A 27,494-nucleotide genomic window follows, 5' to 3' on the forward strand; every position below is an offset into this window, starting at 1 on the left:
TTTCAAACTATTTCCCAAATTCAGCAGAGTGACATGTGTTTAGAATAACTGATACCATTGTAAATAGAGCAGCGCTGACCTCGCTGTGACATTGGATCTTATCCATGCATGCTATCGTAATGTTCAGGTCGACAAGGTCCAGATGTAATTAAACATAATTGTGTAATGTGTCGTTTAAGCGCAGTTTACCAAACCTTTTTTGTCTTCTCTGATGTGATGAAAACATCCCCCACTTTTCTTTCGTCAATAACAATGCTGGGCAATATTTACCAGGGTTTCAAGTCAATTCTTGACTCACGACCACCACTCCATGCGCCACCCACATCACAAAACAAAATGCCAAACAAGATACGCCACTAAAAAGGAGCTTGTCCATAACCATAAACACATAAAACACATCCATAAACAACATACATTGCATAAGTAACTTCTCATTAACAATCTGAACAATCAGTCTGAAGGAGGAGTTGCAGCTGCTCCGTTTGTCCTGGAAGCGTCGCTCTACTCCAGCACCTGGCAAGTCAAGGCACGCAACCTCTGCCCCCGTTTGTCGCGGTGCGTAATTGTCATCTACCAATCAGAGAAGAGATGGGCGGGTCTCCATTGTTGCTACAGATACTCGAAGGAGTTTGCACCGACCTGCTGCAGCTGCACCTATGAGTCTTCACGCCAATGAATAGCCGCGTCCTGCGCGAAACAACCGAGACGATTATGCCGAGATAAAGAGCATCTGCATCGCACGTTCTCCGATAATGGCATGCGATGGTCCACCCGCGGATGATTTCACGAACAAAGTGATGCCCAGAGCAGCTCCCTGCACGTGCAACAAGAAGTGCAAGAGTCGGAGCTGCAGCGTTGTCTTCCTGGGATTATTCCTGCTGTCGCTGTGTCTGCACGCTGTCACTCTCATCTGCTATTTAGATCTCCGGTCGGAATTCAGAAGGGAAATTATCCTCCAGAAGCGAGACTCAATGTTGACACTTGCCGGGGGTGACCTGGCTGACCCGGTGGCGGTGCTATCCCCTGGACATCCGCGCCTGGAGTCCGGCGGCAGCAGCAGCAGCGGTGCTGAAGGGCATGAGGTAAAAAAGCATCCAGTATTAGCAAAGAAAAAGAAATTCTACCTAATTCCAGATGACATTGTTTTCATTGCTCGCACGGAGGCGTTTCGTATTAAATCACATCTGCTCAGTCCTCCGGTTCCCGTGTCGCGGTGTCAGATTTAGTGTCTCTGCTCTGTTATGGCATGTTTCTGGGGATCTTATTTTCCAGTAGCCTGTCACGAAGCTTCGCCAGCTCAGTTTCCAGAAGTATATGTTTACCATCACGCACCGGTGTGCGTGATTCAGCGTCTTGGAGAATGATCTGTGAAGGTGTCGACTTCTAGTCTGTCACCTGGCCAAAGTCTCCAGTTCAAGGCAAACACTTTTGGGGAGGAGCAAGGAGAGAGCAAATGTTGCTGTCTGATGCTTCTGGAGTAATTAGAAAGAGCTTTTTATCATTCTCTCATTGATCCATTGATCTCGTTTCCAAAGCCTGGAGAATGATCTGTGAAGGTGTCGACTTCTAGTCTGTCACCTGGCCAAAGTCTCCAGTTCAACGCAAACACTTTTGGGGAGGAGCAAGGAGAGAGCAAATGTTGCTGTCTAATGCTTCTGGAGTAATTAGAAAGAGCTTTTTATCATTCCCTCATTGATCCATTGATCTTGTTTCCAAAGCTGCCTCTAAACAGATTGAGCGTGATGTTCAAAACTCAGGCAGCCTGTCCAGCTGGATTCCCAGAGAGGGGTCAGCCAGTGTGCCGAAGCAGGTGGACGGAAAATTAAATGGATCATCAGCAGGTGTAAAGCCCAAGGGCTGATGGAAATTCGTCAGGACTTAGATAGGCATTTGGTGTTTGGAGCTGAGCCAGTCCTGTCTCACATGTGTTTTCTTTTCTGGCAGTAGACTGATTGAGTGTTCATTGTGTTGTCTGTGGCTTTGGCAACGGCCCCCCTTCCTGCCACCGCCTCACCTCCATACACTCCCTAATTTCATCAATACAAAGGAACCAAGTGGATGTTTGAACTTTTAGCTCATAAGTCACCATTTGTGAGAGCTCTTTGCCAAGAAAGCGATCCCCCGTGAGGGACTTTGGCTAGACTTTTACTTGTTCAGAGCTGTCATCTTGATAGTGACCAGGAGGAATTCAACTTATTATGGAGGAGACACATATTTCTTGGTAGGAAAGATTATCAAGATCAGTGTCTGCAGTTGGTGTTTAATGTTTAGAATTTTCCTCTCATACATTGGAAGCTCAGCCAATTCATTTAATCCTTTGCAAAGCTTATTTTAGTTTGGTTTCCCTGGTTAGAGTGGATGGAGATGGGCCTGGTATTCAGCCCAGATGGTGATGCTTCATGAGGTGAAAGACTGTGGCCCAGCTGTAAATATTTAGCAGTGCTGTGATGCTGTCCATGCCAGATGTCTGCATTAAACAACTCTGATTACACATCCCGCAGTTTACATAGTTGGAGAAACAGGAGCATGTGGCATTTGGACATGGCGGCCGCACTTGTTAGCTTCTCAAGCATTTCCTTTGAAAGGTCTTTTTTTGTCATGCTACAATTTGTTTATTGGATCTCATCAAAGGCACTTCAGCGGTGTCAGTGAAATTTGATGTGATGTTCAAATAAACTGACAAGTGTAACATAACAAGAAAAATCCATGTTGAGAACAAAGAAAAAGCAAAACCAATCAGGTATGGGACCAGACATGCATTCCAAAGACCTTCATCTGACATAAACGGTGAAGAACATTGCCTTTGTCATCCATAGAGCACCAGTGCATCATTCCAGACTCAGGCAGACTTGATCTATGGTTGTGGTCGAGATGTATTCTGAGAAAGTGTTGTGGCTTCTCATCATGTAATTACAGCCTTGCATACCAGATTTAGTGTGTTTCAGTTTTTAACTGGGCTGATCATTGTCAAACAAAAGTCAACTTTATATACAATGGAAATCCAGACACTTTCAGCATAATTCCGTTGCTTAGCAGCAAACCGAATGGTGTAGAACAGAAATATGATTGAGAAAAATTAAAGGTGATAGACATTACTTTTTTTTAAATGCTGCATTGGACTCAGTTTGTGAGAGTTATGATGGTTACCTGTGAATCTGAAAAGAAAATGTGTACCTTTAAAATATATTTGGTAATTCTTCTGTCCAGTTCTACTTCTGCTAATCGACTCAAGCGAACATATTAAGGCAGAAAATTTGTATCTTGGTCATATAAGCTCTTATTAGTTTTCATTATGTCTCTGAAAATGAAGGAGGAATGAGACTGCAAAGACTATCAAACCAAATGTTTATCAATGTAATAGAGCCTATTTGAGGATGCTTGCGACATCTTATTCAGCTGTCTCCTCAAAAGTATGTATAGTAATGGAATCAACATTGTTTTACAGGTTCATAGATCTTCAGAGATATTCCCATCAATAAGAGACTTTATATTTAGTCACATTTCTGGCACGAGATCATAAACTACATGCCAGCCATGTCTCACCTACCTAGCTGATAATCTGCTCATTAATGATCCAGGCCTGCAAAGTCTTTATACTGCAATCATTACGCCCTCGAGCAAGGCAGTAGATCCCAGCTGTCCAGCAGATTTGTACATTTCCCAACAGTAAAGCCCCTCCAAGGTGTGTGTCGCTCTTTGTTCTGAGATTTGATGGTGATGTAGGGCATTACTGAGTAAGAACAAGTGTCACTCACAACCAGCTGACCTTCTTTTATCCAACCTCAGCGTGTGAAGCACAATAAAAGTCAATCTGTAGAATATTGAATTGTGTTTGCTCAGATTGCGTTTTATTCTTGCCCAACATTTTTCTTACAACCATTATATGAAATAATTTTCTCCTCTGATGTATGCCTTCAAAGTCTCACAGGGGAACAGATGCTGAAACATCTGGAGTCTAGTTAACAGCTATTAAAAAAAAACTCAGTTTGATGGGACACAAAGTCCTCAGCAGTGTACAAGTACTGAGGGCTACAGGGCGGGCTGTCACCCACATTTACTTCATTTGTGACCAGTGCTTGATTACAGCAGTTTCATGTGTACAGACTGCTTAACTATCAGGAATGAATCATGGTGGGCACAAGGGTCTTAAAAGCATAAGGAGGAGAAGGCTAAAACATCAGAGGTATAAGACTGAAGCTTTCACATATAAGACTGAATTGTCTTGACAGATGATGAAGCAGATGCTGAGCAAAGAGAAGCCCGGAAATCAAACTACTAAATGGATAAATTCTCTCAAAGTATCTCGCTGGAAGTCATTTTGCCAACAGCAATCACACCATTTTGAAACTTGATTGGCTGCTGACAGGCAACATTTCCCCTACAGTGACCTCCTCAGCCTCTTCTGACATGGCAGTATGGATGCTGTTACTACATTACCTAAGTTATGGTTGGAAACACATGTCCCTTCCAGAGAAGAGTATGTGATTTTTGACTCCTTTTCCACTCATTAAAAGTACATGTACAGCAGCTACGGGCACCTTGACTGCATCCTAACCGCACATTCTCAGCTGCAACCTGGTGACTAAATGTCACCACTAGTACAAGATAGACACGTTATTAAACAGCTTGCAAAGTGCTGCATGCCGAGGTTGATATAAGTGCAGAAATGGTAAGAGATACAAGCCATCGTAATGGGAAGTGTTAATAGGTCAAAAAGAAGTCTGGCAATCACTAAATTACACATCCCTCAGGTGTTTAATTAATTTTAGTCATATCCTCATGGAGCAACAGGGAATCGCGTCTTCAGCACACAACAGCAACCTCCATGCTTTGAAGACTTGAAAGCCCTCTAATTAATAGCATTTTCCCTTGTGCTGAAAAGAATGGTTTACTCAACAGTTGGCACTTGGCATACATACCAACACACTGTCATCCTGATTTACTGTAACTCTGCATGCCTTTGAAGGGTATGAAAGCCGTAAATGTTGTAATGAAGTGAAATGAGGCAATCAAGCGCCCAAAAACATCTCTTGTAGTCATATAATGGCATAACTTTTTTCATTCACTGTGTTGTCTTTATCAACAACACAAGCCACACCAGATTGGTAGTAGACCACCAGATTGCTTGTTTGTTTTTGGTCATTCTGCAGGAGTGTAATCTTGGGCCAAAACGGGCCGTTGAATCCCGTTTGGCTGTCAGAACTGACGAAAGTGTAACATACACTCAAAATGCTTTGAGAGGTTAAAAAAAAGCCCCCTATATACCAACAGCTGGAGAGGAGATGTTGAGACACCTGCACACCAAATGAACAGCAAGCATTGTGCACGCAGGAACATCTGGAGGTCTGTGTGCTGATTAAACCATTCCAACACGCACACACTCTTTCTCCAGGCTGGAATTCCCGTGCTTATAAGGTCAGACATGTCTGGCAGCTGGTCAGGGATGTAGATTTAAATGGCTCTGTGTGCCCAGTGCAGTCGACACGCGTGTGTTTGACATGACAAAGCTCATCCTTGGACCACAGAGGGCAGGGCACTGCAACTTTGTACACCTATTGTGCGGTGTACCCAATGTTTTAAATGAGACATCCATTCATATAATTTAGATTCACCCAAATTATATATTATATATAGAAGTGTTAACTCTTTTGTCACTTACCTTTCCCATTGGTGATTTCTTGCACATTATTGTCAGTGGGAATAGAGGCACCAATAAATGTTTTTCCTTACTCATATCAAGCCTCAACAAGAAATCACAACACCTTCCACTGTATAAAATTTAAAGTGCTGAGTTTTCCAGTGCATGACATAATTCTAATAGTGTTTATAAAAATATTAGTTGATTAGAAATGTTTTAGTTTGAGGCTTTCCTCATTTTTACTCGAGCCAATGTTGTGTAGCATTCAGGTACCTGTGAACTTCCTCCAGAGACAGGAAACCATAGAAAAGCTGCCTGGGCCCGGTGTCATAAGTTCTACTAATGACAAATGACTACATTGCCACTGAGTTGATCAGGTTAAACTGGTTAAATGCACAATGGCAGAGCACAATGTCTCATTTATAGAATGTATCAATCGTCGCTAGACTGTGTTTTTATCATGGCCAGCTCTTTCGCCTTTGTCATTGGGCCATCTCAGCCTCTCATTAATGTCTAGCAAGGGGTAGACAGGCTAAACCGTTTGTTACCCCAGTGATATCTGTTTGGGGCTGTGCCTTTCAGACAAGGGGAAAGGGTGAGCAGCCAGTTTTGTAATTTTCTTCACAATGAATCGAGCAACAGCTTTATGCAAAATGAAGATTACTATATTTTAAGGTATTATTCAGACGCATTCAGGGTGTGGCCTGACTCACACGGACATGCATGACACATGTGTAACATTTTGAAATTAAAACATTAAAAAAAATTAAATATGTCTGTTTTTTGTAAGAAATACTTGTCAGATCTGCTAAATTTCAGATGCACCAATGCGAATGTTTAGTCTCATTTGATAGGTTTTTGGGTGCATGTGCGAACAAAACGGTCATGCCCTGAAGCCATATGATGGGGTTACCACATCTGACACAAGGTATAGACAAAACTCAAAACATTTCTTGCCTGTCTTATTATGGTCTTTCATCGACCTTGCTCCAAACCACACATAGAGGCTTTGGGAGGTCACGCTGCTTTCAGGAGGGGAGTCACCAGCAGAGGTTTAATAACTATGTTTGCTTTGAGCATCACAGACGGAAACATGGAGGATATTATTTTTTATCCTACTACTAGAATGGGCCCCACATGGAAAGGAGGTCAAAGTGTCTGTCAATGAGCTTGTCTGATTCATTCCAAGCAGTAAAAATAAATGATAGATCATTTATTTATCTGTCCATGATAAGGTGCTGCACGTGTCTCTGCTTCAGACTTGTAAGTTTACCAGACTCAGAACAGATGTCAAGCTCAGGAACAACTTGGGGTTTTTTTAGCACTCTTCATATTATTTATTCTGATACATGAAATCTTGATCAAAAGGTTCATGGCATATTTCTGGACTTCACAAAAGAAGGCTTTTGGTCGTTTTGTTCCAAAGTTTCCCAGTATTTTGAATGCTGGGAATTTTCCAAAGATGTGTTCGCAAACTGGCCGTTGTAGCTGAATGCAACTTAAAGTATCTATCTTTTTAAATCTGACATCCTTAACATGAAACAGCTTTCTTTTTGTAGTATTTAAAGCTAGTCACATCTCCAGTGAGTTACTGTAAGGCCAGTACATCCTACAGAGTTCATGTGAATGTAGATGAACCAGAACCGGTCACGGAAGAACACAGACATGTGGTTTGTCCCGCTACTCACTCGCCCATGGGAACGCCCACCACTGTAGCATTTTCCTGCCTGTACAGATGAGCTCAAACCAGCTACATCAGATATTTCCTTTGACTTCTTCTTTTTTTCTTGTTCATTGTATCTCTGAATAGGGTTGGGACCAGGTGCCATATGAATGGAGCTTCCTCTCAGATTAATTCATGGCCTCCTTTTATATCAAAAGGCGAATTTTAGAACAGTTGTGTTCAGGTGACTGCCTCAAATATCAGAAACGCAGACAAAAGTTACTTGGGTTACCGGATAGATTACAGTCCCAATGGGACAGACAATGGCTTTACCACGAATGAATGTACTGGCTGACAGTGTGTCTCACTTCTTCAGATCCCTAAAGTTGTCTCTATGCAAACATTATACCCAAAGAATAGAAGGGCCACTTGTGACTTAGGTTGGTCTCTCAAAACTTGCAAGTACTCATCCATTTTGTTGGCATTTCAGAATTAATTTAACTACCGTTATTCTTTCAACACACTGATGTATAAAAACCAGTGGCACTCGTGAATTTTCTGCAATATCAAGGGTCCAATATTTAATAACTTACTTTTTTTTCTTTTTTAGGAGAAGTTACTGCACAGAATTGCTGATTTTAACACCAAAGAGGATAACAGGGGCATAACTCAGCGATCAAAAAGGAGTCCCAGCAAGCAGCCAGAAACAGGCATGTCTTTCTAAGCACTTATCATAATGTATTTCTTCTGTGTCTTCTGTCTTTACAGCTCTCTATGCTGACATTTTAGCTGCATTGTCTTCCAGGTTTCCAAATTGTTATGTTTCAGGCCCAAATTCTAATTTCACTATATAGTGTCAAAGAAATTCCCACAATCTATTGCTCTGTTGTGCACCTGCAACCATGTATTTTCTGAATAGCCTTGGCCAGCAGTTTTGACTGTTGAGTAACACTTTGTTTAACTCAGTACAGTTAAAATAACAGGCTTTGGTTGGTTTCCGACTCTTAACTCTTGAAAATGGTTCATTAATTGTTTCTCACATTTTTTGGGATTGATTTTTTACTGCTTCATACTTACTGAAAGTGACTCCCCAGTGAAATGCTGCCAAGTTTATGGAGCAAGTGATTAAGCTGAATGGGATTGATTAATACTTGGACAGCGAGCAAGGACAACAGGGTTTTTGGGATGGTTTCACCAATTTCAAACAGGCAACCAAGACTGTATTGATTTCCCCGTCTCGAAATAATGTCATGACCCAGAAATATCTTTTCTTCATGGAATCCATCTGGTCCAAATGGTCAAGTCTGAATAAGCACTATACAAGTTTAAAAATGATCTTTGTATGAGATGCATTCATTTGGACAAACCAGACAGGCATTTTGTAGCAACGTCACCTGGAATACTTATGACTTTTCATCTGCATCACCCGATTGATTCATTGTAATCAATAGCGCTGCAGATGGCCATATGTCCAATATGTCTCAATTTGCTATTGTAGTTTTTGTTTAGAATGTGAGCAATGCAAATAAAAAAAGCTCACCCTTTGAAGTTTCATGTCTGAGAGCAACAAGTGCAGCATGATCACAAGGCATTCCAGCCTCTGTGGCGTGACACTGAATACTTGTGGAAGTTTAGTGATTTTGTTTAAATTAGAAGAAAAAACTCACCTTTGAGACTTTCTACATAAATCAGTGAAGTCCCGAGCCTCTAAACACTAATCATTCCCAGGTCTCTCCTCCGCTCAAAGCACACAGACAAAGGCTTTTGTAATCTCTGCCTTAGATGTGTGTGTTGTGTGTGTGTGTGTGTGTGTGTGTGTGTGTGTGTGTGTGTGTGTGTGTGTGTGTGTGTGTGTGTGTGTGTGTGTGTGTGTGTGTGTGTGTGTGTGTGTGTGTGTGTGTGTGTGTGTGTGTGTGTGTGTGTGTGTGTGTGTGTGTGTGTGTGTGTGTGTGTGTGTGTGTGTGTGTGTGTGTGTGTATCTGGGCACTCCTAACGGGCACCAGATTCCAGATAGGGCTGCTCGTTAAGACAAATCTATGCGGATGCATCCAGTCATTTAGCCAAGGGAGAAACGCCGGCCATATGTTTGAGGAGGACTCAAACTGTGAGGTTTTAAGGTTAAATGGCCTTTGTAGTTGTAATGACATGGTAAACACAAGAGCAGCTAGATGGCTTTTAGAAAAGGATTCTTCAGCTGCACACAGACACTCACAAACACACACATATACACATGTATCGTGCACTTTGTCTTTCAACCACAGAAGTAGATGCCCCCTCAACACCCATGCATGCACACATACACATGGTTGTAAAGGGGAGTCACACACATACACTTTCATCTGCATTCTCCATCTGGGCTTAATTCAAAGAAAAGGATTTTGGCAGGATAAAGTATCTCCCTAATGATCTTCTCCAGTTCCACTGCCTGTGAATGCTTAAGGCACTTGTTCATACAGAGAAGGTGAAACCACACTGACAAATTACTACACTAGAAGATACCACAGACTGACGTACCTCCACTACAGTATTGAGTGCTGAACATCTCAATCTGTAGTGTCGGCCTACCAGGACACCTTTAATAAATGAGCTGTATGCACTAGATAATATTGTACGTAGGATAATATTTGCTCCAGTGAACATTTCAAACTTAATAACACTTTTTTTTCTCCTCACAGAAACAACTGGAAGGGAAAAACGGAAAGATAGGAAAAAAGGTAATACACAATTGAGCATAAATTTCAATAGACACTGTCATAAATTAGACTGCTACCAGCTTCCTACTTGCTGGAGCTGTCCAAAATCCAATCACTGCATTGGCTCAAAGTGACCCATCAGAGACGTTTTTACTGCCTCTTTGTTTTACAGTCTGTACACATGCTGTACAGAATTTAAGACCTTGGAAGCACATTTATCATTTCAGTCCATAAAATCGACTTGACTGTTGGATGATTAACCTGCTCACTGTTTGGGTTCAATAATGTGATCTATTTACAGGGAAGAAAAGGTCTATGCCGGGACCCCCTGGTCCTCCTGGCCCTCCTGGTCCACAGGGGCCACCGGGTATCCCTGGAATCCCCGGTATTCCAGGAAGCAATGCTGTGGGGCCTGCAGGACCTCCTGGACCCCCAGGGCCACAAGGACCTCCGGGAATTCAAGGTCCAGCAGGTATATAATCAAACATGTAAATGACTTGATTGCACACTGGGATAAGCAGAACTCAGGCCAGAGGACTTGGAAACACCCACCATCTGGAAATTAGTTCTCAGATTACCGTATTTCCTGCACGCAAACTTGTTCCCACACCAGAGGAGGGCTCAAGTTGACATAATTAATGAACTCATTGCCCTCAAAGTGAAAGTCTCTCATGTAGGATGTTATACTGTGGGATAGCAGTCATCCATCTTTCAAAGTATAATGTTTGGTTTGCTTGAGTCATCTCTTCTTTTTTTTCCATCACTGTTCGAAAGATATTTCATCATGTTTCTCTGTTACAGGGGCCCCAGATAAGACAAAAACTAAGGACTTCCAGGTAATTCACATCACCTTTAGTACATTTGATAAATGTTTTACTGTGTATTCAGATACGTCACCAGGTTGTTGTTTTTTCAGCCTGCAGTGGTCCATTTGCAAGGGCAGGAGACAACCATCCAAGTGAGAGAAGGTGGGTCCGCTGACCATTTCGCTGACTGTGTTTGACACAAAGCAATAACCCGGACTGTCGATGTCTGTCATCATTGAACCTAATCTGTAACTGATGCACTAAACACGTCCCCTTCCTCCACAATAAATGGAAACACTGTAAAGTGTTGACAACGTGCCAGATGTAGTCACTTTTCAAGATATCCTTTTCATTCTATGGTCACCTTGGGGCTGACATAGATACATAAGAACTTGTAGAGAGTTGATCATTTTGGGGCGAAATGTTGATACTAATGTTTCCTATAAGATTAACTCTAAAGTAATTGTATACCAGTTACAGGCTTAGTATAGAGTTATGGGCTTATTTTGTAAGTCATATCAGTGCTATCTCTGGCCCAGAAGCAGAGGCTGTGCATGCTAACCAATTCAGATGATCCTGCATCACCTTGTTGCTGTTAAAAGAAGTTTAAGCATCATTAGCAGGTTCATACTGAGCTCTGGTTGTAGTTTATTGCTGCTGTCGGCTGTTTCTATTGACTGTGTGGCTCATGCTTGTATGTTTGTGACATGTTTAGATCTGTCTGAAGGCATCCTTAGGAACTGGAAGATGGTATCCATTCATCATCGTGTGTTTAAAATGCACTCTCGCTCTGGAGAGCTGGAGGTGCTGCTGGATGGTGTCTACTTCATATATAGTCAGGTAGAAGTGAGTACGGTCCTTGACGTAACTCTTATAATTTGCAGTTCAAAGTGAAAAGAACTGGCAGTTCTGTAGTTAAACTATCCATGCTTGTTACAGAGTAATACATTCTCTCTACCCTCTTTGAAACTAAATTTGAAAGTCTGTAACTGAAACCCCATGTTGGCTGCTGTGATATTCCAGCTGCTTCAGCTTTGAAAGAATATCACATGGACTTGTTTTGAGTATCCGTCTCAGTCTTGTGGGAATTTTATGTCTCCCATCTCCACTAGGTGTACTACCTCAACTTCACGGACATTGCCAGCTATGAGGTGATGGTGGACTCCAACCCGTTCCTCCGCTGCACTTGCAGCATTGAGACGGGCCAACGCAAGTTCAACACCTGCTACACAGCTGGGGTGAGCCTACTCCGCGCCGGCCAGCGGATTTCCATACGCATAGTTTATGAAGACACACTCATCAGTATGACCAACCACACCACCTTCCTGGGAAGTGTCCGACTTGGAGAGGCTCCATCTGCTGGACAGAACTGAATACTACATGACACCGTAGTATCTACTACTTTAGCAATGAGTAATTGCTAAAAATGGTCAGGACTTTAGAAAACAACTTCTGGCCTGAATTGTGCCCCTTGAGCACGAATAACCAACCCTGGGTTAATAAAGTTGAGGAAGCCCCTCAGAAGGACTTTTATACCTAGTCACAGCTCTGTATTTAATAGGACATAATTATCGTCCCCTTCCTCACATGATTCTGAATCACAAGATCAGCCTTGATGAGCCAAAATATCCTCAACCAAAAGTTCCTATTTATAGCTGGCATTTTGTGTCAACATGAACGGCACCACTTTTAAAACCAGGAAGGACACTGAGCTGATACATGCCTAGTAGTCACATGTTAAGGGCTGTTGATTGATCATCTTGTATCTCCAATAAAAACCAGCAACTAAAAATGTTGTAGACCGTATAGTTAGCCTTTTTTAATCTGTTTAATTACATTAACAGTTATAAGTGGGTTAACAAGGGGCTGAAACCTCCATAAGGCCCTATGTTATTAAAAAAATGATTAAAAGATCATATAAATGTTCAAAGTATATAAAGGTATCTGAAAGAAACATCAATTAAAACTGGAGTTATAGGGTATTCACTGAATAACAGCACAATATATTTTGCACACATTTGCACTACGGCATCCCTGCAGAATATAAGTCATATGTTTAGTTACAGTGCTATTGTTAATTTACCGTATGAATGAACCTGTGTGGAAAAGATAGTTGTTTATATGTCTATGTACATATTGTATATAAAATGAGATATACTTTTGTAAATGAAGTTGATTGATTAAAATGTTTCTTTTTATGTATAAGCCCACGTGTTGGTTTTTTGTTTTGTGTCCCAGGTGGTTTTGATTTGAAAAACTTTCAGATACGTTGGCAAGAGTACTGACAGGAACAGACGATGATATTGATCAAGGCCTTTGTCTTTATTAAAATGTGGATTTTACTTTGAGTTTAGGTTTCAAAACACTGCACATTTGACTGTAATCTTAATGCAATCCAAACAACTTCAATTTTGAGAGGCAGTCAGGACATAGTTCCTCATTTAGAAGATCATTTTGAAACTGAACATTTTTAGGGTTTCCGGGGGTTAACTGACCTCACCCATTTGAGTAACTTGAGGACCTGCAGGCTGTCTCAATGACACAATGCTTTACAGTGTTTTATTATTATTAACAGCATTTATGTTTTGTCTTAGTCTTTTCCTGGTGCACAGAGTCAGTGTTTTAGAGAATGATTTTCGCAAACTCCAAGGGGACATAATTCTACAATTAAATCAGCAAAGATTGGTGCAAGTCAATGGGAGAATGGCCAAAATACCGAAAACAAAGAAGGTATGTCACTGATTATGTTGGATGGAGTCATTTTGGGAAATTCACTGCTGAGACTCATGACATTAGAGTGCATTCAGATACCTCTTTAATAATAAATTCATCCTGATGGCTGTTTTCTCTTAGGATAGAGAACCAATCGCTTTGCAACAGGATTATCAGACGCCTCTAAAGAGTTCTAGGAAAGTGAAACGGGAACGGAGCTGCTGCAGAGGTTGGTTGGTGCCGTGGAATGAAAATGTGTTATAACTGGTTTTATCTGCTAGTGAGACCATATGCTGTATGATAAGTTAATAAAAAATAAAAGTTTTGTTTGTTTCCATTTCTTGCTAGCTCCAACATCATTCTTGCAGTTAACAGCTGACACCAACAAACAGTCAGATATAAGAGGTAAAAATAAAGTCAAGCTTTTGTTTTAAGCGTTCCCATCATATTATTTTGATTAAATGAATCTTTTCCCATAGGAAATATAGCAGTGATCCCATGGACCGTTTCAGCAAAGCAAGGAAGAGCAATTTCACAAAAAGAAAACAGAATTGTTGTCCAAGACGATGGTTATTACGTGGTGTTTGGACAAGTATTGTTTCACCACTATTCAAGCGTAACTAAGTGGATGTTACATCTGATTTCTTTCAGAGATTACGCTAATGTTCTGCTTCATTTATAGATTTTATTTAAAAGCCCTAACATAGTTATGGGCCATGTCATTCGGAGCTGGGGGTCCAATAATTCACAAACAACAGAGCTCTTGCGCTGTCTGCAAGAGATGCCTGATGACACTCCTGCCAATACATGCTACACTGCAGGTCAGTAAAAATGTCCTCAAAGAGAGTTCAATGAAGTTTTACAGATGCTTTGTAGGGACAATGAAGGTGTGCATCACACAACTTTAGCCTGTTTACTTATTATTAGATTGTTAGTCATGACATCAGTGACTTTCATGTCAGTTTGCTTTCCAATGATATATGCTACATCCTGCTGACACCAGTGAAAATTGATTTCTTCCAGTTTTGGGAACATGTGTCATTCTCAAACACACATATTCTCTTTTACTTTAGTTTATGTGCAGATGAAATAAAGGAAATGATTTAGACAGAATTCTCTCAGCTGTAAGCTAAGGTAAATGGCTGCTGGTTCAAACTTCTCAGTGAACAGGCACATTCTGATACACTGAGCTATCACAAGCAGAAAACACAACACTACAAACACATGGGCATTTGTTCTCAGGGGACAAAAAAAACCTTTTTGGGACTTTTTTTTTCTATATAGAAATGAAATTATTAAGGAACTACAAGTAAATGAAAGGAATTTTGTTCTTATCAGTGAAGTTATACTGTAATTGCTGTGGTTGATGCTCATGGTGCTGTGAAAACCCACGGTCAAGTACTGCATTTAGCAACAAGAAGTAAAGCGAGAGGGGAAAAGTGGCAGAAAATATGTGAGGGCAGGGCTGAGCTCCAGGCCAATGTGGAATATTTTGAACAAAGCATATATTTGTGTTTAGTTACTGAGACGTCAAGCTTCTCCTTTAACCATAACATCCCTTCCATCATGTATCTCCCAACAAGTCTGTAGCGACTTGGTTTGAGGACTGGAGATAGCCAATTAAGACCAGAATGGACCAGTGTACGGAGCGTGGACTGTTGCTTGGAAATGTGCCATTTCACCTCCTAGGCACTGTCAAGATGCTCTTGAGCACAACCAGGCTTCCCTTCACTTTATCAATCTACATTCTTTCTGTTGCATCTGTATAGGCCCGTTGTGCATTCATGCCAATGAAACATAAGCTTTTCATTGTGGACTTAACAGGAGATCGTGTCACTTATTTGTCTGTAATGTGTCGCCCATCTTCTCGTATGCATCCCCTTTCACAGGTATTGTGCGGCTGCATCAGGATGATGAGTTAGAACTGGTCATACCCTACAGGCCACAAGCCCTCATCTCCATGGAAGCTGACTCAACCTTTTTTGGCATCATACAGCTGTATTGAAATAACAAAGAACTAGAACCAAAGCAGTCAGAGACTGCAACATCCCGCGACACTCCTGAACTCAAAATTTTACCCTGACCTACTTTCATAGATCAAAGCACCGGCTTTGATATACGGTCTTACTCACACTGGCCTTCTCCCTTGTCTCTCTATCTTATCCGGTTCCTGAGTGTACATTAGTTGAAATTTGACCATAACCTATTTTTCTCAATGTTATCATCTCATTTCATCCCCTTTGCCGCCCAAGTAATATGCTTTCTGGTTCATTTTTCTATCTGCAACAGTAGCAAAGATATTTGGTGGACTAAATAACGGACAAACGAACGGACAGGTGAACGGCCGAAAACACGAACACTGACAATCACAATGCATCACCGCTTTGAAGCGGAATGTAATGAAGATAACAAGAAGGCAGCTCATTGTTGCAGGATGTGAAGACTGCAGGCAGCTGTTTGTGTGTGTGCTGATAAGGGACTGAGTGAAAACACACAAAAAATAGAAAACATAACATATTTGAATGAACTGCACATTTAAGTTTTCAATCCTTATATACACAGTATTTACATCATGAATATATGTCATCTTTCAGGTCATCTTCATGATCCTTTGCCAGACATTGTTTATGTGTGCTATCTTTCCTCAGCAGGACCTTCACTTTTGCTCTATTTATTTGTTCCTCTCCTTTATTTTGGAAAACCGTACTGTACTTTCCATTTTCCTGAGACTAGGTCAAAAGCAAACAAAGGTATAAATTTAGTTGGTGACAGACACACAATAGATATAATTTGTATAAGTCATTTTTAATGTTTCTGTATAAGCTGCGAAATTTAACATAGAGTATTTCTCTGTAAATGAATTTGAGTTTTCTTAAAGTGTTATATCAGAGGCCAAGCCTTTATTATCTAAATATAGTTTCCACAATGCCTATCTGGTGTCGGCAGCTGTTTTCTGTCACACTTTTTTAATGGAGCATGCCTATAAGAGGCTGTGTGTGAACGCGTGAGCTCTGACACCAGCAGTGGTTCAAAAGCAGCAGCATTGGGAGGATGGTCAGTCATGTGTTCTCTCAACTCCTGCTAGTCTGGTCGCTCATCAGTGACTTACATGTTGGAATGAGACATTATGAGTCAAAGGTATGTTAATAACTCATAATTATATGTTTAATACACATATGAAGTTGGTTGGTTTTGATATCTTAAAACTTGCTAACATGGTTTAATTTTGTTTCCATGGTTTGACAATGATCTGTCATTTCCAGGAGTCTTCCTGGAAGAATCAAAATCTCTATTTCGTTCCTCTGGCTTTGGATGCAAGGCTTAGAAGACTAGACCTGTCCAATAATTTCATCAGACAGCTGCACACACTTGCATTGCCATACTTAGAACAGCTGGACCTGAGCTCCAACCAGCTGGATTTCATCTCTGAAGATGCTTTTCAAAACTTGGCTCGACTTGAGATTTTGAATTTGTCCAGAAATACACTGAACAACAACATTGGCAGTAACACCAAAGCCCTCCGATCCATGAGTACCCTAAAGACTTTGGATATTTCAATGAATGGCTTGAGTGATGATATGGTGGAGCAGTACCTCAGAAACAAGCCTTCTCTTAATCACCTTAAGATGACTGGTAATACTTTAAAGGGGCTTTCACACAAGATGTTTAAGGAAAGTAAAAGTTTGAGGTCCATTGCTATTGATAGCAATGTGATATCCGTGATCGAACAGGGAACATTTGAACCATTGAGACAATTGGAGATGCTAAACTTGGCTAAAAATAACCTTGCACATATCTGTGATTTTAAATTACATCAAGTCAAATATCTGAACCTCAGTAGGAATTCAATCGAGTTCTTTGTTACGCATGAGGATGAACAGTTGTACAGGCTAGAAATTCTCGATCTGAGTCACAACAGACTCCTTTATTTCCCAATTGTTCCAAAAATGAACCATTTGAAGTACCTTAATTTACAGAATAATATGGTTGGTGCCTTATATTCAGAGCCTATAATGGTGTCACAGGCCAATGGTCTTTATTCTGAGTTAATTAGGGAAAGAATAGTAAAAAAAAATAATTTACATGCAAACTGGAGGCTGATGCCGTTAGTTTATATTGACCTGAGCTATAACCACTTCAAGTCTTTTCCCTTGGAGACTTTAAGTCTTCTCTCATCTTTAGAAACTCTGAATTTCAGCCACAACTGTCTACAAAGTATCATCTGGAATATTAGAAATAATGAGTCAGAACAGCCGAGGAAGCTTTTCTTTACCACTTTGAAGCACCTCGACATGCAAAGCAATGGACTTGTATATATTTCTCCACTATTTCTCAATGCACTCACACAAGTAGAAACATTAAATCTCCAAGACAATTCTATCCAGCCATGTGACACTATGAGCCATTTGGTAATATCTCACTCAACACAACCAATGGATCACAATAGATCCTGTGTTGACTTTGACTTGTTAAAGACACTTAAACACCTCAATCTAAAAGACAACCACATAAAAATGCTATATCCAAACACATTTCAGAAGACCTCTTTGATTTCTTTGAACTTAGCAAAAAATTCACATATGGTGATGAAAACGGGTGCATTGGAAGGTGTGCAAAACACTCTTGAGTCTTTGATTATAAGTGACATAAACATGAGAAGCTCTGACCTATCTTTACCCTGCATGCCAGTGTTAACTGAGCTGAATATCTCAAACAATCATCTAGATTTGTTACCCAGGAGTTTAACCTGTTCTCCTCTGAGAGAACTTGATATAAGAAATAATAATTTTGTGTCTTTAAACCACTGTTTAATCCTGGACTTATCTATTCATCTAAATGTTATTTATATTAGTGGAAATATTTTTAACTGTTGTGACAGTAAATGGTTGACAATTCTGCACCCCCATATCCTGCCCAATATAAATGAAACTCTATGTTTCATGGGTGATAGAAACATTCTGATGACTGGGTACCTGAATAAAACTTCAGCTGACTGTTTGGCTCGCCCAAAAGAAATTTACGCTGGCCAGATGATCATAATTGTTTTATTTGTAAGTGTAATATTAACAGTGTTGGTCATATTCACCAGGAAGGTGTGGTGCAAAGATAAATTGTTTATAGAGTGACACCTGAAACATATCATCATTGGTTTATTTTGTATGTTGTTTTCATTGATGAAGATGGGCTGTATGCGGCAATCAGTCCTTCTGTAAATCGAAGTACTGTAATGAAACATTGCCGTGAATTTCCATTTGCATGACTGCTGCGACTATAATATAAATGGGCTCAATAGCTGGGCACGCTGAAAAAAATAAAACAAAATATAAACAGTAATGAACTACAATGAAAAAGATTGAGTGAAATCATCATCCAATACTTGATTTTCATCTGTATTAAAGGTAAAGTTCTCCGTCTTTTTCACTTTTTCATCTGAGCAGCCAAAATATTGTATATATCTATTGATGAATTTTGCTTTATTTTACTTGTTTCATCATGAAAAGCAAACATTAAACATGATGCAAATTTAATACTATTGTCTGTAAGTACTGTGTCCACTTGGTCTTCCCAATCAGTGTTAAACAGCCAGGATATCTATTATTCTGTCTATCAGGCAATACAACTGTAGGAAATACTGCCCCACCCATAGGCTTTAGGTACCCGATTAGGCAGCACCTTGACAAGTTCAAGCAAAGAACACTCGAAGAAAAGATTTCTGTGTGGATACTATTCGGTATAAGATCCTAGGAATGTGAGGCACAAATTGTCTTCATTCTGCGCCTTGGTGATTAATGGCAAATGGCATTTAGACTGCAGCAGCTTGTTTGTTGGCACACTATAGAACGTATTGGAAGCTGTATCAACGGCAGCCTCTCCCTCAAGAGAACTGTATTTTGCACGCTCTGTATTTGCACTTACATTAGTGATAAGCACTTTTGCGAATGTATCACAAGTTGATGATACACATATATTGCTTAATTCGTGGTGAATCTATGTCCTGAGTTTGTTAATCCATCCTTTGAAATGCTTATTAATCCAGTTCTTGTTTTAGAAATGATCACCTGATACTTGTTCCCAACATATATTATTGGGATATGTTTACTGTTTACTACTTTACTAATAAAAATATATCAATACTTAAATTATATGACTTACTGTAAGTCAAAAATGTGTCTTCTTTTCTTTTTTTATACCTTGACCAATGAGACTTTGGAAGTGAATAGTTAAGATTTTGAGATTTTGATTCATACCATCCAAAAGATGGTATGAATTCAGAATGATGTTTTCACACAGTTTTATGAACCATCAGCCACGGTGCAGGTATTTGCATTCTCCATGCCCTTTACTTATCATTTTCTTCAGAAGGAACAATAAAATACATTAGGTGACTTAACAGGAGCTGTTCTGTGTAAATAAATAAATAAATTTGAGCATTTTAAAGACCAACAATGCAAATAGTGACCACGATACCCACATTTTGGCTGTGGTCTTCCACTTTTCAACAAAAGTGATCTCACAGTTTGTTTGTTTGTTTTTTTGTTTTTTGTTCATAGCTCATTGTTCCTACAGTTTTCAGTGTTTAAGTCACATGTGTCAAATTCTAGGCCTGCAGGCCAAATGTGGCCCTCCACATCTTTTTATGTGGCCCACGAGAGCAGGAAAGGTCAGAGTGCCTAAAAATAAATATAATTTTTTTTCTGTGCAACTGTAATGTTTGTAACCTAGATTACATTTACTTACATTTACACATTACATCTGGCCATTTGAAGACAGCCGTTACACTGATGGGGTTTAACAACGGTGGTTTAAATCATCATCCATGAAAATATTCCCCCTGAATTCATGACCAGCAAACAACCCAGGCTGATAAAGCAAACAGCAGCAAACTAGAAGTTTCCATTTTTTCATAAATTTTCATATTAGCTTCACAAAGCCATGCACATTTTAATGATACTTCATGCACAGATTCTGGCAGTCCAGCTGTGAGTCCATCAAGAAGAGGCTTGATATTAAAAGTTTCATTCAGGTCCAATTACTGATTGGATTTTTTTATAGTCCATGCTGTCATGGAAGCAGTAAAGCTGCTTTTAAAAATATTTTAAAGGTCAACTACAGCAACAGTTAAGTAGATGAAAGAGCAGGATGCTTTTAAATTATGTTTACATCACATCTTTCTTCCAAGTTATGTAACTATTAAAGCTGTTAATGACAGTTTTCCACATGGCTGGCAGCTTTGTCTTATTTTCATTTTATTTTGACACTTGAGGAAATATAGAAATTTCAACAGCACAAATGATTACATGACACCCCCCCCCAAAGAAAAAAAACAGAAAAGTAAATAGGTACATACTGTGCATTAAAGAAACAGCAGAGTGTCCCCCGCGTGAGGTGGCACGATGCCAGTGCTCCATGGTGCCACACACAAAGATGGACAACCATGCACACAATCACTCCTACGGGCAATTTGGGACCGGTCAAACAACCTGAAGCGCATGCTTTTGGAGGTGGGAGGAAGCCGGAGAACCCGGAGAGAACCCACGCTGACACGGAGAGAACATGCAAACTCCGCACAGAGCGGGACTCGAACGCGGAACTGCCGTGTTATAAAATACTGTACTAAAATCACATATGTAGGTGTAGATGGGAAGAGATGGGAAGAGAAATGGAGTAGGAGTTATCTTGAAGGAGGAGTTTGTTAGGAATGTCCTGGAGGTAAAAAGAGTGTCGGATAGAGTGATGAGTCTGAAGCTAGAAATAGAAGGTGTGATGTTCAATGTTGTTAGTGGGTATGCTCCACAGGTAGGATGTGAGCTGGAGGAGAAGGAGAAATTCTGGTTAGACTTTGATGAAGTGATGCAGAGCATATCTAGAAGTGAAAGAGTTGTCATTGGTGCAGACTTCAATGGACATGTTGGTGCAGGAAACAGGTGATGAGGAGGTGATAGGCAGGTTTGGTATCCAGGAGAGGAACTCAGAAGGACAGATGGTAGTTGACTTTGCAAAAAGGATGGACATGGCTATGGTGAATACTTTCTTCCAGAAGAGGCAGGAACATAGGGTGACCTATAAGAGTGGAGGTAGGAGCACACAGGTAGACTACATCTTGTGTAGACGGTGTAACCTGAAGGAGATCAGTGACTGCGAAGTAGTGGTAGGCGAGAGTGTAGCCAAACAGCATAGGATAGTGCGGTGCAGGATGACTCTGGTGGTGAGGAAGATGAAGAGGGCAGAGGCAGAGCAGAAGACGAAATGGTGGAAGCTAAAAAAGTCAGAGTGTTGTATGACTTTTAGGAAGGAGTTAAGACAGGCTCTGGGAGGCCAGGAGGTGCTGCCAGATGACTGGGCAACTACAGCTAATGTGATCAGGGAGACAGGTAGGAGAGTACGTGGTGTGTCATCTGGAAGGAAAGTAGATAAGGAGACTTGGTGGTGGAATGAGGAGGTACAGGAGTGTATACAGAGAGAGGTTAGCTAAGAAGAAGTGGGACACTGAGAGGACTGAGTAGAGTAGACAGAAGTACAGGGAGATGCAGCGTAAGGTGAAGGTAGAGGTAGCAAAGGCCAAACAAGAAGCTTATGATGACTTGTATGCTAGGTTGGACAGTAAGGACGGAGAGACTGATCTATACCGGTTGGCAAGACAGAGAGACAGAGATGGGAAGGACATGCAGCAGGTTAGGGTGATTAAGGATAGGGACAGAAGCCTATTGACATGTGCCAGTAGTGTGATGGGAAGATGGAAAGAGTACTTTGAAGAGTTGATGAACGTGGAAAATGAGAGAGAACAAAGACTAGAAGAGGTGACTGTTGTGGACCAGGATGTAGCAAAGATTAGTCAGGAGGAAGTGAGAAGGGCACTGAAGAGGATGAAGAGTGGAAAGGCAGTCGGTCCTGATGATATACCTGTAGAGGTTTGGAAGTGTCCAGGAGAAGTGGCAGTAGAGTTTCTGACTGGGTTGTTCAACAGGATCTTAGATAGTGAGAAGATGCCTGAGGAATAGAGGAGAAGTGTGCTGGTGCCCATTTTTAAGAAGAAGGGAGATGTGCAGAGTATTTGCTATGAGGATGCTGATAGAGAAGCACAGAGAAGGCCAAACAGATGCATTGTATTTTTGTAGATCTGGAGAAAGCTTATGACAGGGTGCCCAGAGAGGAACTGTGGTATTGTATGAAGAAGTCTGGAGTGGCAGAGAAGTATGTTTGAGCGGTGCAGGACATGTATGAGGACTGTAAGAGAGTGGTGAGGTGTGCTGTAGGTGTGACAGAGGAGTTCAAGGTGGAGGTGGGACTGCATCAGGGATCAGCTCTGAGCCCCTTCTTGTTTGCTATGGTGATGGACAGGCTGATAGACGAGGTTAGACAGGAATCTCCAAGGACTATGATGTTTGCAGATGACATTGTGATCTGCAGTAAGACTCAGGGAACAGGTGGAGGAGAAGCTAGAGAGGTGGAGGTTTGTCCTGGAAAGGAGAGGAATGAAGGTTAGCCGCAGTAAGACAGAATACATGTGTGTGAATGAGAGGGACCCAAGTGGAAGAGTGAGGTTACCAGGAGAAGAGATCAAGAAGGTGAAGGATTTTAAGTACTTAGGGTCCAGAGCAATGGAGAGTCTGGAAAAGAGGTGAAGAAGCATGTACAGGCAGGATGGAACGGGTGGAGAAATGTCTCAGGTGTGATGTGTGATAGAAGAGTTTCAGCTAAAATGAAAGGAAAGGTGTACAAAACTGGTGAGACCAGCAATTTTGTTTGGTCTAGAGACAGTGTCACTAAGGAAAAGACAGGACGCAGAGCTGGAGGTAGCAGAGATGAAGATGCTGAGGTTCTCTCTGGGAGTGACCAGGAAGGATAGGATCAGGAATGAGTACATCAGAGGGACAGCACAAGTTAGACGTTTTGGAGACAAAGTCAGAGAGACCAGACTGAGATGGTTTGGACATGTCCAGAGGAGAGATAGTGAATATATTGGTAGAAGGATGCTGAGTTTTGAACTGCCTGGCAGGAGGCCAAGAGGAAGACCAAAGAGGAGGTTTATGGATGTAGTGAGGGAGGACATGAAGGTAGTTGGTGTGAGAGAAGAGGATGCAAAGAACGGGGTTTGATGGAGGCAATTCATTCACTGTGGCGACCCCTGAAGGGAAAAGCCGAAAGGAAAAGAAGACTAAAATTACATATGTACACAAAGACAATCTCAGTGTTTTTCATTTTGACTTCAGGCGTTAATTGAATAGATACATTATATGAATACATGATAAAACAAAATACAGCTTCTTTTTCCTTGCAAATATAAATTTATGGATGTGAAAATTAGCCATTAAAAATAAGGTTTGGTAGATCCTTAATATGTATCTAAAGTTGTTTTCTGGGCGACTAACTAAACTGTAAAGGTATATTGTTATACGCATATAGCTAGATTTATTGTTAATACAGATTTAAACTGGATACATTTTATGAATAAATTGAAGAGGAACCTCCTCAATGCTCGCTAACATTACGTACTACACGGTTGTTTTCACTGATTCACTATTTTCTGTTAGCATCATAGTATAAAAGCCACTTAGCTTCCGCTAGCTCATTAGCTAGCAGCCTGGGTCGTTCGCCCGAAGCTCCAGCAGCAGTACCGCCAGACGGGCGCCTCAGGCGGGTATGGCTCTCTCACCGCGGCACGAAGCTCCGCTTCAGCCCCTGTCCTCCACAATGACCCCGAAGCTGCAGCTAATTTATAAACTACTTTTGCTGGAAAATGCCCGGAACACACTCGAACAGGAACTACTCGTTTTCATCGCTAAGGTACCTCTGGTTCATTAGCGCACGTGCTCTACTTAAGTTTTTGTTTGTTTTGCCAAGTTAGTTCAATAGAATGACGTCAGGTATATGGATAATACATACTGTATATCCTTCACAATCTTTAGGAAGAAACACACACACTTGGGAAGCCTGGTGTGTGTAAGACTGTAGATCAAAGCTAGTCCTTTGATCAATGACAGTAGGTCAGAACACTACTTTCATCTTTGACCTATGCAGGTAACTCAGGGTAAAATTTTGACTTCAAGGGTGTTGCGGGATGTTGCAGTCTGTGACTGCCCTGGTTCTACTTTATAATGGCACATGCACCCCAGCCCAGCCCATATCACAGCATTGTTTTTGTTTCAGTGGACATTCTATGCAAAAAATCACTTGTTGTACTACAATTTTAAATCACATCGCATTTGGGAAATTATTGATTATTATTAATGATCAATTGATTATTGAGTATTAATATGTTAAATTATCAGTTAAGAAAAATTCACAGAATTTGCAACCATATTGCTTTGTGTGTCACTTTCACTTCCCCTCAGGCCTATGAAGGGGTTCAAGATTTCTTCACTTCATCTTTTCCCACTTGTCTGTTGAGAGATCTTGGCAAGTCTTTGGATTCAAAATTTCATGTTCTTGACAAGCTCTTGGCTGTATTCAAGGAGCTCAGAGTTGGTAAGTTGAAAAATAGTCATACTTCATTGATGTGTCATTTATTATCTATCGTGCCTCCATCATCATTCTTGGGAGAAAAAGACCTCTCTGTGCTTTTCTCATCTGCAGAGCCACAAAATTGTGTCAAACATGGAATGGGAAAAGACTCTGTTCAGCCACTTGGAATGGAAGGGATTCAAATGACAGATGTTAAGTTTGGGCGGATGTTACAAAACTCACTCATGGCAAGCTCTAAAGCGAAAGCAGTCCGAGTTTTTGGAACCACACGACCCTTTCAACAATTGAAACATTTCCCCATCCTCCTGCCTTCAACGATCCAGGAAGATATTATAGGCAGGATTGTGCCGAGGGACAATAGCACCTTTGTGACTAAGAACACATCCTTTCACTTGAGGGCACATGAAAAAGAGCGTGCTATTCATTCTGAAGAGGACTGTCCAAGAGTTGATGTGATTTCTCAACCTGCCAGTGGTCAGAGTCCTAAGAAACTACAACTACAGCCTTCTAAACAGGATGTTGTCCCAAAAAGCAGCAACCCTAGACCAATGGAAATAACACCATCAATTAACTGGGGATGCACAAGTGATGTCCGGGTGTATCATCAAAAACAAACAACCTCTCAGCTGCTTCAATTCATCAGAACACAAAACGTCACTCCCATGGACTGGAATATAAAAAGTAAAAACATTTCAAGTTCAGCCCAGTCAGTGTTACCTCCTGTCAAAACACCAAGGTACAAGTTTGGAGGTGCTGTGATGGATGATATGACCGATTCAGATGATCCAAAAACATTGAGTACGGGCATTGAAATCCAAACCCCAATCTTCAGAGTAAAAAGAGTGGAAACCAGTGGCTCTCTCACCTACGCTTGTGCAATTGTAACCAAAACAGAAGTTTGGGATGTTGGAGACATCTTTACTGAGGTGAGAGAAGGGGCTTCTGAAGCCAAACCTTTGGAAAACAAAGATGACCCACATGTAACAGGTGAGGTGGAGAACTGTGTCAATATCCATCAAACCCAGCAGTCCACAGAGCCTGAACACGAGGGTTCTTCTAGCACCAAGATGCCAGAATTTAACAATGTCCTCATTCCTGAGTTCTGCTCTTAATGCAGAACTCAGGAATGAGGACATTGTTCAATCTCAGGCAACTCTTGCTGCCTACGACGAACCCCTCAGATGCTTCAGGCCCTCTGTGGACTGCTGGGTTGATGGTCTATTGACAACAGTTCTCACACCTCACCTGCTTCCATGTGGGTCATCTTTGTCTTTCAAAAGGTTTGGCTTCAGAAGCCCCTTTTCTCTACCTCAGTAAAGATTGTCTCCAACATCCCAAACTTCTGTTTTGGTTACAATTGAACAAGGTAGGTCGAGAGAGCCACTGGTTGTCATTATTTATTTATTTTTCTCATTTGTAGCTCATTGAAAGCCAGTTGTTCATATGCTAAGCAGAACTGCATTCCAGACATTGGAACCAAAGTAATGGGTTGGTTCCATAAGCCACAGCAGTGGTGCCGGGCCCAGGTCACAAAGATGTGTGGAGTGAGTGGAGGTGAGTCCAACTTGGAGAGTCAAGAGTTTTTGCAATTTCACACCCCTAGATGGTAGCAGTGTTACTTTTGCTCATGTGTAAGCACTTCGGAATTCCTTGTTAGACATTTTATCCGAGCTCTGTTTTCTGAATGTCTTCTTATGCTGCCACAGATGGGGCTGGGGGTGAGACGTCTGTGGCAGTGGAGGTGAGAAGGCTGGACTACGGTGACACTGCCTGCCTATCTCTGTGGAATATTAAGCAGCTGACCCCGGAAATGGCAGTACTGCCACTTCAAGCTGTACGAGTCTCACTGGCAAATGTGAGTGGTTCCCTACTGATAGTGTTTGCTCAATAATTTAACCACATGACAAACACATGATGGTTTTGTTTTTTTTTAGTGGTGTGTGCAGATTATCAGTTCCAGGATTTGCATAAATAAAAATGGTTAATGAACTGTTCTGCTGTGGGAGTGTAATTTGTGTCTTGGCATTTGTCCACATGATTTGTCACAGCCTTATCTTTTTCTCAGCGATAAAGGAAATGAATTATCTCAGTTCATGGTATGTGTTATCTCTTTCCTCTGTCCCCCAGGTGATGCCTGTGAATGGCGGTAATTGGTCTGAGGAGGCGGTATGCTGGTTCCAAGCAATGGCACACAACAGAATTCTCTATGCCAGACTTTATCCAGAGGGGCCCAAAGTTACAGTCGAGCTGTTCTTGGAAAAGGGAAAGCTGGGAGCTATGAGGTATTTATTCATGAAATACAGGAAGTTTTGTGAATTGCAGATTTAGAAGTAACAGAATTGTAAATGGCTTAAAATTTGAGTATGTCACTAAGATTAATTAACACACACAGCACTTGTTAGTCTTGCAGAAAAATGCCGGTAGGATTTTTCTCCCAGCATTTTTCTTCCATTGTATGTAAATAGTTTATATAAGGTTGTACAATGGAAGGAAAAGTCATCTATAAACATACATCTTTT

At 41.0% G+C, this 27,494-nt stretch overlaps 2 protein-coding genes across 4 annotated transcripts; both read left to right on the top strand.

Moving 5' to 3' along the window:
- Positions 1-634: 634 nt before the first annotated feature.
- On the top strand, positions 635-12,956 carry eda (ectodysplasin A). 2 transcript variants are annotated; one of them, XM_068325878.1, is made up of 8 exons: positions 635-1,082; positions 7,912-8,011; positions 9,977-10,015; positions 10,296-10,466; positions 10,796-10,830; positions 10,911-10,962; positions 11,516-11,646; positions 11,913-12,956. In XM_068325878.1, the coding sequence occupies exons 1-8, from the start codon at positions 753-755 to the stop codon at positions 12,171-12,173; spliced, it is 1,119 nt and encodes a 372-aa protein (XP_068181979.1). In that variant the 5' UTR covers positions 635-752; the 3' UTR covers positions 12,174-12,956. The 2 variants fall into 2 exon arrangements, with proteins under 2 accessions (XP_068181979.1, XP_068181980.1); XM_068325879.1 differs by having other exon boundaries at positions 11,516-11,640.
- Positions 12,957-13,190: 234 nt separating this feature from the next.
- LOC137602662 (tumor necrosis factor ligand superfamily member 13B-like) lies at positions 13,191-19,576 on the top strand. Of its 2 annotated transcripts, XM_068325570.1 has the most exons (6): positions 13,191-13,530; positions 13,654-13,741; positions 13,861-13,917; positions 13,992-14,104; positions 14,195-14,333; positions 15,402-16,762. In XM_068325570.1, the coding sequence occupies exons 1-6, from the start codon at positions 13,345-13,347 to the stop codon at positions 15,515-15,517; spliced, it is 699 nt and encodes a 232-aa protein (XP_068181671.1). In that variant the 5' UTR covers positions 13,191-13,344; the 3' UTR covers positions 15,518-16,762. The 2 variants fall into 2 exon arrangements, with proteins under 2 accessions (XP_068181671.1, XP_068181670.1); XM_068325569.1 differs by lacking the exons at positions 13,191-13,530; positions 13,654-13,741; positions 13,861-13,917; positions 13,992-14,104; positions 14,195-14,333 and adding an exon at positions 16,776-19,576 and having other exon boundaries at positions 14,389-16,650.
- Positions 19,577-27,494: the final 7,918 nt, after the last annotated feature.

This window comes from Antennarius striatus, chromosome 10 (assembly GCF_040054535.1).
Source record: "Antennarius striatus isolate MH-2024 chromosome 10, ASM4005453v1, whole genome shotgun sequence".
NCBI classification, from domain to species: domain Eukaryota; kingdom Metazoa; phylum Chordata; class Actinopteri; order Lophiiformes; family Antennariidae; genus Antennarius; species Antennarius striatus.

Excerpts from the sequence above, each read along its gene's own strand:
- eda (XM_068325878.1), top strand. The coding sequence starts at position 753 with ATGGCATGCGATGGTCCACCCGCGGATGATTTCACGAACAAAGTGATG. Across the intron at positions 10,467-10,795 it reads GGGAATTCAAGGTCCAGCAG|GGGCCCCAGATAAGACAAAA; the intron begins GTATATAATCAA and ends TCTCTGTTACAG. Across the intron at positions 10,963-11,515 it reads AACCATCCAAGTGAGAGAAG|ATCTGTCTGAAGGCATCCTT; the intron begins GTGGGTCCGCTG and ends TGACATGTTTAG.
- LOC137602662 (XM_068325569.1), top strand. The coding sequence starts at position 16,564 with ATGGTCAGTCATGTGTTCTCTCAACTCCTGCTAGTCTGGTCGCTCATC. Across the intron at positions 16,651-16,775 it reads TGAGACATTATGAGTCAAAG|GAGTCTTCCTGGAAGAATCA; the intron begins GTATGTTAATAA and ends TGTCATTTCCAG.